Source organism: Periophthalmus magnuspinnatus, chromosome 15, assembly GCF_009829125.3.
Source record: "Periophthalmus magnuspinnatus isolate fPerMag1 chromosome 15, fPerMag1.2.pri, whole genome shotgun sequence".
NCBI lineage: Eukaryota > Metazoa > Chordata > Actinopteri > Gobiiformes > Gobiidae > Periophthalmus > Periophthalmus magnuspinnatus.
This window is the reverse complement of record NC_047140.1, coordinates 16,138,625-16,151,173: the sequence shown is the minus strand read 5'-3', so window position 1 is coordinate 16,151,173 and position 12,549 is coordinate 16,138,625. Positions and strand designations below refer to the sequence as shown.

At 38.4% G+C, this 12,549-nt stretch overlaps 1 protein-coding gene across 1 annotated transcript in view; it reads right to left on the bottom strand.

Annotated features, from left to right (window-relative positions):
- Window positions 1-3,675: 3,675 nt before the first annotated feature.
- The window catches only part of dntt (deoxynucleotidyltransferase, terminal), a 116,086-nt gene continuing 107,212 nt past the window's right edge, over window positions 3,676-12,549 (bottom strand). Inside the window, exon 11 of the mRNA XM_033979790.2 lies at window positions 3,676-3,986. Coding sequence (XP_033835681.2) covers window positions 3,900-3,986 — 87 coding nt within the window. The 3' untranslated portion in view covers window positions 3,676-3,899. The remainder of the gene's footprint in view (window positions 3,987-12,549) is intronic.

The window sequence follows — 12,549 nt, the reverse complement described above, 5'->3', positions numbered from 1 at the left end:
GCTAACAGTGGCGCGTTAGCAGTTAGCGCGTTAGCAGTTAGCGCGTTAGCAGTTAGCGCGGAGCTAGTCTACTTAACGACAATGATTTCAGTAGATAAGTATTCTAAGATGAGCATTCACAGCACATTCAGGAGTCGTTCACAGGTCGTTCTTTCGTCCAGCACATATAACAGAGGTTTCTGCCATAATCAACGTTGTTAATCTGACTCAGGAGCAGTGAGGCTTTAACTAAACTCACAACATCTGATGTTTAGAGACAAAAGAATCAGACACAACCACAAACAGCCAGTATAATAAAAGGACTCACCTGCTGTCCTCTGAGGTGTGTCCTCTGTCTCTCTGAGGTGTGTCCTGTCTGTACAATTAAACACGTTCAGCTTCAGTGTTTTATCTGCAGGTCCAATGGTATAAAGTGGGACATATTTGGAGTCCTCTCTGAAAAGTCCTGCCCCCCAAAAGATCCTCCTCTTCATACATTGTCCCATACTTCAGATAAACTTAACTTCACTGACTAAAGTATTTTAGTCTCTAAAACATCCACTCAATTGTCCCTCTGCTGCCTCAGTGCACTCAGAGCACACCTGGAGGGGAGGGGTCCTTCACACTGGTGTAAACATGTACCTGTCCACACACTGCCCGACTCAAAAACAAATGTAGGCAGCACATATTTAGCTACTGGAAATAAAACACATCTAACCGTTTAAGAAGGATATTTAAACTAGTATAAACATCCGAGCGCCGTTTAGTTTTCAGAAGAAAAAAAAACTTCTTAATTATTATTTTCAATATAAATGTGTGGGCTCTTGGGGGCCCTCTGGTGGCCGTGGGGCCTAAGCAGCTGCTTAGTCTGTTTATAGGCTGGGCCAGCCCTGACTAATTTTTGGTAAGTTTTGTTTGTTTTTTGAATTTTTAAATTGTATTGTGTTATTTTGAACAGGGCACCCGTGAAATGAGAGTCTGCATGCTCTCACTGGGTTCCCCTGTATAAATAAAGATAAAGAGGAAGTTTCATATACATTTAATTTTTAGCTAGCTTCTCCCTTCAGAAAGATATAAGGCAGTGTACACCAGTATGAGCAGCTTCACTCCTACAACATTTTGTCCAGTTGACAGATTTTTTTTACTATTTAATTTTTAGATCAATTCAATTTGGGGTGGAGAAAAGATAATGACACCAAAGTAAAAACATGCATACTTCAAAGCATTTTAATACAAAACTCATTGCCATTGGTATTGGATCGATATCACAGTACTTGCCATAACGTTACTTACTATCAGAACGAAACAAAAATCACCAGTTTTGCCCATTACTAACTGCCATGGCTTGTCGTTCTTTTGTTCCACACTGAATGCTTTTACTGCAAAAGCTTCACTAAATTAGAGGCAATCAGGCGCACTGGACAATCAGGGGCATTCAGAGCGAGCTAAGCGATGCTGTAAATGGCAAAATGATCCGGAAACAGTGTGGACCTCTCCAGCTTCTTCCTCCGCTGCGTATTTGTGTGACTCATGTATGTGTGCGACGCAGTAGACCGGGATACATCTGATTTTTCATTCTCCATGTGAAGCTTGGTCAAAGAGCAGGACAATGAAGCTCCAATAAAAGGAAGTTGATTGGGATAGTTGCAATAGCTGAGTGAATGTACAGATGGAAGTGAGTGCTGTACAAATATGAATTGGTATTACACTTAAATGCAATTGCTCTTGCTATAAAGGAAAGGTTTGATACTAACTGAGGGTGGTAACGTGTAAAACTGTAATACTGAAGCAAATAATCCCATAATAGCCATAGTTGAATGTGAACATTTGAAAATACAATATCACATTTTCTTTGGTTAAAGGTTCACTATGTAATTTTTTCTGGTGGTGGAATGAAACTATTTTTAATATATCTCACATTTATTAAGTTACAAGTGTTTGTATTGCTAGTGAATACCTTGAACATATATTGTTATTGTGTGTGTGTGTGTGTGTGTGTGTGTATGTATGTATATATATATATATATATATATATATATATATATATATATATATATATATATATATATATATACATACACACACACACACACATATATATACATATATATATATATATATATATATATATATATATATATATATATATATATATATATATATATATATATATATACACATATACATATATAAATAATAATATATATATAAATAAATCAAGGACAATGTCTGATAGTTTTATCAACTTTATCTTGAAAAGTCAGACTACAACAATGGCTGCTACTATTGAACAAGATTTGGACATTTGAATGAGTTTGGTGAAGGTACATGAACTTTAAAAACATGGAGGAGACATTTTGTTTTAGCACCTTTTGAAGTAGCACCTGAAAACGTTATGCAAAGACGCCAAGGATTTTGAACTCCCAAGAGAGCCTAAATATGCAGTACTAAAATATGCATGAATGAAACGACATAAAACGACATTGTATAAAAGTTAGAAGTTTAACAAAAATATTTTTTTAATTGTTGCAACTTAGCCCTGCAGAGTAAACATACAAACTCCACACTTGTACCTTGAGTAATTACCTTTAAGCAGAGGTATGACATGACCTATACTGTCCACTCCACAACCCACTTTCTCCTGATGTCCAGTGCCAGCAATTTCCCATGATGCTTTGGTGAAGACAGGTGAGAACAAAGCATCCTGTGATCCACCCTATTTAAAGATCTTTAAGTAGAACAGGACTTGACCTGGCCCTAAACCCCAGCCCACTATATCTTCTCTGCTTACTTCTTACTTTTACAATAAAACTCTTGCAAGTTGCTAATACCAATATTCATTTCTTCACTTAAAAAACGTAACCGCCTAAAACCATTCAAAAAATCTTGGTGTAAACCAGGTCTAAACCAGGTCTATGAGAGCATGTTAAGAATGTGTTCCAGAGAGCTGAGCAGAAGGGATAAGCAAGGCAGAAGAGAGCAAAGCAGGACTAAACTTATATTAAATCAGCTTTAATGAAAGTTCTACACTAAGACTAAACCAGGTTTAAACAAAGACTAAACCGGGACTATAAGCCAAGTTTTTTCTTAAAGATCCTATATTACACAAAATTGTCTCTTGTGAGTTTTTGGCCATGTTATAATGCTGTTACCACAATAAAAACATACCCAGAGTTGTGTTTGAGTAATCCTTTGTTGTTATTAGTCAGTCTATATCTCCAAAAGCTCAAAATGCTCTGTTTTTCAACAGCTACTTTTACCTTTAGTTCAGTACAGACGGGCAATTCCAGGACTGAAATTACAGAAATGATTCTAGTGAAGGTTTATGGAGTTTAAAAACACAGTGGAGCACTTCCTGTATTACCGCATAATATCACAAGATGAAACAGTGTTTTTTTGTCTGAGAGAAGAACACAAACTTAATATGCAGGTTTGTGTGTGAAACATGTGACAAACAAAATACAACTCCAGGTATGTTTTTGATGAGGAAACAACATTATAACAGATTATAAAATATGGGCCCTTTAAACCTCTCACACAGATCTAAAGAGCAGGTTACATATTTTTAGAGAGTTGAGCAGATGGGATGACCAGCGAAGAGGAAAGAAGAAGCAGAACAGTACGAAGCTAAAACTTAAACATGTCTAAACCAGAATTAAACCAGCTCTAAACCAGCTCTAAACCAGGATTTTGTGAGCGTGCTACATATTTCACACAGAGAGCTGAGCAGATGGGATGACCAGTAAAGAGGAGAGGACTACAACGGTACTAAACCAAAACTTAACCATGTCTAAGCCAGGTCTAAACCAGGACTAAACCAGGTTTAAACCAGGACTAAACCAGGACTTTGAGAGCATGTTACACATTTCTCTCAGAGAGTTGAGCAGATGGGATGAGCAGGGCAGGAGAGGAGAGCAGGACTACGCATTCCGGTGCCAGGGCTCCATGTACTCCAGACCCAGATGGGCAAAGATGTCCTTTTCGGTCAGAGCTGCCAAGAACTGATTCTGAGGGAGGACAAACAAACAGGACGCCACGTGAGCTAAATGATAAAGAAAGTTTAGCTATAGTCAGACAATGTCAACAAGAGACAGGGTGTAGCTATTATGCATTATCAGAGGAATATCAGAATGTTTCAGGATCAGAGTGTTTCAGTAGTTGTGGCCTAATCCAGCTATTTAGGATTTAAAGAACTTATATTACGGCAGTTTCAGCTCTAAGTTACAATGTTTCCTCATCAAAAACATACCTGGATGTTTGGAGATATAGACAGTCTAATCATAAAGGATTACATAAACATGAGTGAAATAAACAAAACACAAATCCAGGTATGTTTTTGAGGAGGTAAAAATATTCTAACATGGCCAGTTCAGTAGCACTGAGCACATTTTAAATTATATCCAGCACTTTGAGATTGGAGATTGAAAAATGAACTGCTAAACTAATTGCAAGGTTAACTGCTAAAGTACACTTTACTGTTCCTGTAGTGAAATTTCTTCTCTGCTTTTGACCCATCCTCCAATGCCGCTGGGGCAACGTGTTGGGAGCAGGGGACCCAGGACTCCAGACCTTGAGCTAGGCTTGGCCAGGACTACCTTAACTGGAAGACTTAACCTACAGTGCATGTTTTGGGTTGACAAGAATCCCATGCATTTAAGAACATGATTATAAAAGTCTAAAGTACACAATTACCAAGTTTTTAAAACCTATTTTATTACAGTTAACATGCACAGTAATTTAATGCCAAAATCTAAATCAGGAATAAGAATCAGGGCTAACCAAGGACTAACCCAGAACTAAACCCAGTCTAGACCAGAACACTTCAGAACAATTCAAATTTGAAAATAAAATACCGGACTACCCCCATGTGACATCCACACTGGAAGGGGTACATTTTGTGGAACAGTACTTATTGGCAGCATTACATAACATAACGTGTACAGAGAATGAGCTATCTATTCCTGAGAGGCCCATTGACCCACTTTACAGGTTTGTGTGGACAGTAGCAGGTTATACAGTGGGGCAAAAAAGTATTTAGTCAGCCACCAATTGTGCAAGTTCTCCCACTTCAAAAGATAAGAGAGGGCTGCAATTTTCATCACAGGTACACTCCAACTATGAGAGACAAAATGAGAAAAAAAATTCAGAAAATCACATTGTTTGATTTTTAAATCATTTATTTGCAAATTATGGTGGAAAATGAGTATTTGGTCAATAACAAAAGTTCATACTTTGTTTACCCGTTGTTGGTTATGACAGAGGTCAAATGTTTTCTGTAAGTCTCCACAAGGTTTTCACACACTTGCTGGTAGTTTGGCCTATTCCTCCTGCAGATCTCCTCTAGAGCAGTTATGTTTTGGGGCTCTCGCTGGGCAACACGGACTTTCAACTCCCTCCAAAGATTTTCTATGGGGTTGACATCTGGAGACTGGTTAGGCCACTCCAAGACCTTGAAATGTATCTTACAAAGCTACTCCTTCATTGTCCAGGCAGTGTGTTTGGGATCATTGTCATGCTGAAAGACCCAGCCCCGTTTCATCTTCAATGCCCTTGCTGATGGAAGGAGTTTTTCACTCAAAAGGTCATGATACATGGCTCCATTCATTCTTTCCTTTACACGGATCAGTTGTCCTGGTCCCTTTGCAGAAAAACAGCCCCAAAGCATGATGTTTCCACCCCCATTATTCACAGTAGGTATGGCGTTCTTTGGATGCAACTCAGCATTCTTTCTCCTCCAAACACGACAAGTTGATTTTTTACCAAAAAGTTCTATTTTGGTTTCAGCTGACCACATGACATTCTCCCAATCCTCTTCTGGATCATCCAAATTCTGTCTAGCAAACTTCAGACGGGCCTGGACATGTCCTGGCTTAAGCAGGGGGACACATCTGGCACTGCAGGGTTTGAATCCCTGGCAGTGTGGTGTGTTACTGATGGTAGCCTTTGTTACTTTGGTCCCAGCTCTCTGCAAGTCATTCATTAGGTCCCCCCGTGTGGTTCTGGGATTTTTGCTCACCATTTTTGAGATAATTTTGACCCCACAAGGTCTTGCGTGGAGCCCCAGATCGAGGGAGAATATCAGTCGTCTTGTATGTCTTATATTTTCTAATAAATGCTTCTACACTTGATTTCTTCACACCAAGCTGCTTACCTATTGCAGGTTCAATCTTCTCAGCCTGGTGCAGGTCTACAATTTTGTTTCTGGTGTCGTTTGACAGCTCTTTGGTCTTGGCCATAGTGGAATTTGGAGTCTGACTGAGGTTCTGGACACGTGTCTTTTAAACTGATAATGAGTTCAAACAGGTGTCACTAATACAAGTAAAGAGTAGAGGACAGAGAAGCCTCTTAAAGAAGAAGTTACAAGTCTGTGAGAGCCAGAAATCTTGCTTGTTTATAGGTGACCAAATACTTTAGGAATTTACCAATTAATTCATTAAAAATCCTACAATGTGATTTCCTGGATTCTTTCCCCCCATTCTATCTCTTACAGTTGAAGTGTACCTATGGTGAAAATTACAGGCATCTCTCATCTTTTTAAGCGGGAGAACTTGCACAATTGGTGGTTGACTAAATACTTTTTTGCCCCACTGTATTAGCAAAGGACTGAGATATTAATAAAATCAAATATAGTGTGGTTCAAAATAGAGCACATGTGGTTTCTAGCATCTAACACTACTGCCTCACATCACGGTCTACGGTTTAATTTCTGGACTGTTTGTGTCTAAGCTACTTTATTGGACCTGTTACTCACTATATTGTCAACTAGGACTGGAAATCACAGGGTCCCTCACAATTCGATGGACAATACGTAGCTCACAGCACGATGATAATCTATAAATATATAAGGTACATTACACAAAATTGACTCTTGTGAGCTTTAAACCATGTTAAAATGATATTACCAACTGAAAAACATACCTGGAGCTGTGTTTTGTTTCATTCACACGTGTTTGTGTAACCCTTTCTTATTGGTCTGTCTACATCTTCAAAGCTCAAAATGCTGTGTTCTACCTTGTGATATCATGTAGTTGTAGTTTTGAAGTTAACAGCTACCCTTTACCTTCAGTTAAGTACAGAAATCATCTGAGGCATCCAGGGCTGAAATCATCCAAATGATTCTAGTGAAGGTGTATGGAGTTTAAAAACACAGTTCAGGACTTCCTGTATCACCACATGACATCACAAGGTAGAACAGAGTGTTTTCTCTTTGAAAGCAGAACTCAGCTTAAATATGCAGTTTGTGTGTTAAACATGTGTAATTGAAACAAAGCACAACTCTAGGGATGTTTTGATGAGGAAACTACATTATAACATAGATGAGAAAATAGCGTAATATGGTCCCTTTAAAAGACTACATGCACATTCTGCTTGTAAAATACACTTAGTTTAATACCTAATCAAAACAGTGAATATGCTGATTGCCTAACATAAATAGCTTATGTTTAAAATCTCTGAATAAGCAACAAAATTATAGAGCTGCCACAAGTTCTTTTGATATAGAATAGTTTTGGCACACCCCTATTGTCAGTTGCTATTTCAACGTACATATATCTGCAGCATCTTACTATATAAAGCCTGTCTTTAAAATGATAAGATAACCTTTATTTGTCCCTCAATTGGGAAATTATAGTGTTGCATTGTAAATGAAAATTCAAATTCTTCAAAATCTTTTTGGCTCACTGAGTATTACTTTGAAAAAGTTTTTCCAAAAGAGAGAATTTGAACTAATTAAACTAAACTAAACTAGGTTGCTAACTAATCCAAACTTTGTCCCGAGTCCTGGCCCTGCTCTGCCTCGTACAGTAGCTCAGGCCTGGGGCTACATTTGGCCGCACCATCTTGAGCTGCTGAAGCCAGAAAGACATCTTGGATCATCATGAGTCTTGGACAGAACAATGGGCGACAGTTGCTCAGATGAATTCTGAGATTTAATTTCTCCAAAGTGCTAAATATTAACATGAGCTAACACGGGGAGAGGAGCTTCACTAAATGAAAGATTCATTTTATATTAGAACTTTTTATATAGTTTTTGGTTTTTCAATGACAAATTAGTTGATAGTGTGGGTGACAGGAGCCCTAGATATAAAAACATCATTGGTAGAGCAGTCAGATCCACTAACCCACAGGTTGGCAGTGCAATTCTAGCTTCCACAAATTTATACTATTGCTGTGTCCTTGGGCAAGACACTTAACCCACCTTGCCCCCAGTGTCTGTGTACCCTGGTGTATGAATGTGTGTGTGAATGTGTGAGTGGTTCCTTCATGTAAAGTGCTTTGAGTGCCTTGAAGGTGGGAAAGTGCTATATAAAAATGTTTACCATTTACCCTTTGTTGTTTGTCAATGAAAGGGATTAAAGCAAAATTGCTGTATCTTCTGTGTTACCTGCCTAGTGACAAAAAGTGATATGGAAATTAGCACCTTTGCTATGCTCTGGCATATTTACACTGTAATTGAGATGCTCCATTATTTGAAAGGGGGCAATTTACAAATGTTGCAAGTATTAAGTATGATCTCTAAAGTCAGTCTTTGTGTGGTCTTGCTAATACTGTTAAAGTTGGCACTAGCCTCCCCTAGAATAGCTTCCCCATAGCTCCCCCGCAGATTTTTGCCCCACTTTCATAGCTCATCCAATCTTGACTAAAAATGTTGTTCAAAATGATACTCCAACTCCAAAATTCCAACTTAGCTTTTAAACTTTTTTAATCTTTTCACTACAGGGTGCTAACTACTTTTAAACTGGTTTAAAACAGCAAAGAAAACATTGTAGGGGGCTGTTAAAAGGCTCTAAAATAACATGTTATGTGAGCACCCACATACCTTTGTGTGTCCATAGCTTTAGCTTTAGCACAATTCAACTCTCCAAGCTGTCGATAACCTTCAGTTCTGCCAATGCGACGTTGTTAACTGTCCACCTTCTTTTCTGCGATAAACCCTTTGAACTCTGCTCTGAGTGATTGCTGCTTTGGCTGATCAGTGTTTTCCTGGACACATCACGACAGCCCCATTAGTGCCTGGCCCTGCTGGTGCTGTGTCTGTCTATGAAGCTCGCACTGACTCATCTACTGAAGTCTTCCAGACATAAATGCGAAACTCAACCTCATGTGGTGCAAAGAAGAAAAGTATATGAGCTGTAGCGATTTCTGTATGAAGTGTGCTATACAAATAAACTTGCCTTGCCTAGAGATTTCCATACAGTGGACCGATAAGTCAATGTAGTCAGAAAACAAGGGATGTTGGTAGGGCTATATAATTTGTGAAAAATATCTAATTATGACATTTCTTTATGTTTGGATAATGTATTGTATATATAAATGGACACATCTAACCTGCAAGCTCCTGCCAGGCTTGTCATTTCGGATTTAAAATGTTTGTATTAACCCACTTTACATGATCCTTGTGTTTTTCGCTATTACGTCCGTCCATAACTGAAGATATGAACATTAATAACAAACAAATCAGGCGCCTTTCCCCAGGGTTGCTCGCGTTAGCAACAGGTTTGATTGACAGTGTTGCGAAGTGCCCACTTCTTTCTAAACTAGCGGTGCAGGCGGGAAGGGGTGTTATCTTTACCCACCTTGCTCTGGATTGGTTCTTCGGTTGCTATGATACTCACGGAATTCCTAATATGCAACTCGGGTCCAAATTCACCCTATGACTGCAAGCCTCGATGAGCTTCATTTGACTGGGGCCGAATGCTATGGATGACGTCACACTCCCTTAGTCCACTTCTTTATACAGTCTACGGTTTGGATAAAAGGATTCTGTTCAAAGTTCACATTTTAAGAAGAATAAAATGTAAATATATGAAGTGACAAGAATCAGATTTCAGAACATGTTTGTACAGATCTAAACAGGGCTCGCAGTTTTTATGTAGAATAAGAACTGCCTGTGGAAGAAATTGTGATGGTGAGAAATTGCAGCCTTTCAATTTGCTTATTGCATGCATTCTAATTGTGTTTTCAATTCTATTTGATTAATCTGCAGCCCTAGAGGTTGGGTACAATGGAAGTAACTAGCAGACTCCAGAATTAGGAGATGGCACTAGGGGTAGGGATGGTAATTCTTGTACTTTGTGAACTTAAACATACTAATAGTGCTGCAGAATGAGGAATGATTTTTGGATACAAATTAAGATACCACTGCATCACACAGGGATCCTTCTCCAAAAGACCAGGATGCTGAAGAAGTAGCTAAAACTGAGGACTACAACTACAACAGTTTTAGAGGAAACCAAAGCATGCAAGTGTTCACTATTAGGAATTAGCTACTAGAATATTGGTGACATTTGAGCATTCAGTATGTGGTGTGTGTCTTTACTTTTCCAATGTTTGTGGATAGTCTTTATTGAGATTGAAAAACTCAGTAGAGTGTAGTGCCCAAATATAATAATTGTAAGCTAATATTTGGTGCTAAATGGCTAAGAAAAAGGACTAAAAATAAAACATACCCGTGAGACTTTTAGCGTATTACAACAAGCATCAGAAAATCCAACAGATACTAATTGGTTGTGAGGCTGAAAATTCTTCCTAGGGGCAAAACAGCAGCTACTGTATGCTATCTCAGGCTTACCTAGACTTAGATAAATATTATTGATCCACAAGGAAGATAACCTGGACACAGTGGCTCAAACACCACCACAAAAGCAAGAAAAAAGGCAATAAAATTCAAATTTCAAAATAATCAAAGTAAAATAGCAACAACAAAAAACATACATTATTTTTGTCTCTTGCACCATGACCCAACAGACGGATAACAGGAATATACAGCCTTGTATGGTTTTAATGTGATTTGAGGTAACATTGCTCATTTTGTCTTCCTTATGTTTGGCCAGGGGGCACAGCTCTCCGTAGCAGATACATGACTTCTATATAGGCTCATATCTTTAAAGGGCCTTACGGTGCAGGTAAGTAAATAAAGCTATGTTCCCTGGAAGCCTGTGGGGATTGTGGGATGAGAAGAGACCGTGCGAGGATTTTGTTTTCTGGACAATGGCTAAAACTGAAAGTCCCCTCCTCTCTCTGTATGTCCTCCTTTAGTTGGATCTCTGAGCAATAAAGCTTGTCATTCTGTGTTACAAATGAACCTTTACGACCATCTACAGCTGTCCACAACCTCCGACCACCAATATATCTCTTTTCTAATATTTTTTATCACCCTTGTGTTGCTCGATACGGTGCAGTTTCCCGTCTATATTTTATTTTTTAAAGCAATAGCAATAAAAGGAAAAGAAGTTATGGGAGCATTCAGAAATACAGCCAGTGCTAGTGGTTATAATGGGTCTTATGTTGCCCTCACTCAAGAGCAATGCTGTTCAATATAAAAGTATGTTACAGTATTTCTGTGGACAGCGCTGATTTAGGCATTAGCTGTTTGTGTTCATATGAAAGCAGGATTGTATAGGCCATAAAGGGGATTGCAACACTGGTATCTTTGATGGTTGTAACATTAAAAGACAATCCCGAGTGTTATTGCTATAAAACTGGCAAAAGATGAACTTGTGGTGGAATGAATTTGAACTTGCCTGGCAAATCCTGAATGATACCTCTCTCCACTCCATCAGGTGCATCTCAAGTCAGAATCAAACACGATCGTGGAATCAGATTTGTTGCAGATGAAACAAAGGAGCCCATTGGTAATCTATCATTTACAAGCAAAATCACATTTCCCTTGACTCAGATTAACAATTTAGCGCTTCACTCAGTCCCCTTTGATTTTCTCCATTTTCTTGTAAGCAGCCAGATTGTTTTCATACAGACAAACAATGCGTGTCTCTGATTGGCTAGTCCATCTGTCACTCACACTCATCTAAACTTGGAGAGATTCATCAGTGACCAGACACACACCTTTGCTAAAGCAGCTAAACAGGCACACTTTTACAAAACTTTACTAATAGTCTGGCACCATATCTTAATTTCCAATGGGCATGACTAAAAGCGGATTAAAGGTAAATGATGTTATTTTTCTAGTGTCCTTGTTTCCAAGATGATTTTGCTTTACCTGGAATGTTCCACTTCTGCATTCAAAAAAAAAGGATGGTCTCAACAGGACAATAAATGTATAAGATGTATTCTACCAGGATGATTATATTTCCTAGCTCTTATTACCTGTCTGATATTCTCAACCAATGACAACCTTTTACTCTTGAATCTAAACCAATCACCTTTCAAGCCATTCATATAAATGCACTCTCTCTCCTTCATCATCCAGCCATTCCAGACACAGGCCACAACTTCATTATAGCCTACATTAGTGGAAAATAAGGACTGTTACCATATCAGGCACTTAGCTTCAAAATAATATTGTGCTTAATGTGGGAAGTAATGCTGGTGCGCCGTTAGCATGCTAGTTGTTGTTTGTATTACTGTGACAACAAAACTTTGAATCTGGTCTCTGACAGTTGTGAAAAGTCCTTATAAAATCATTGAACTGAATAATTAACATGCTTGAAGCGCAATCGAAAATTAGCTTGGACCACTGCAAATTTAAAATTAACTGATTCTATTATCCACATTTTTAAGACCTCGATTAATATTTGATAGAAAATACGGGTTGTTCCCATATCACTTAAC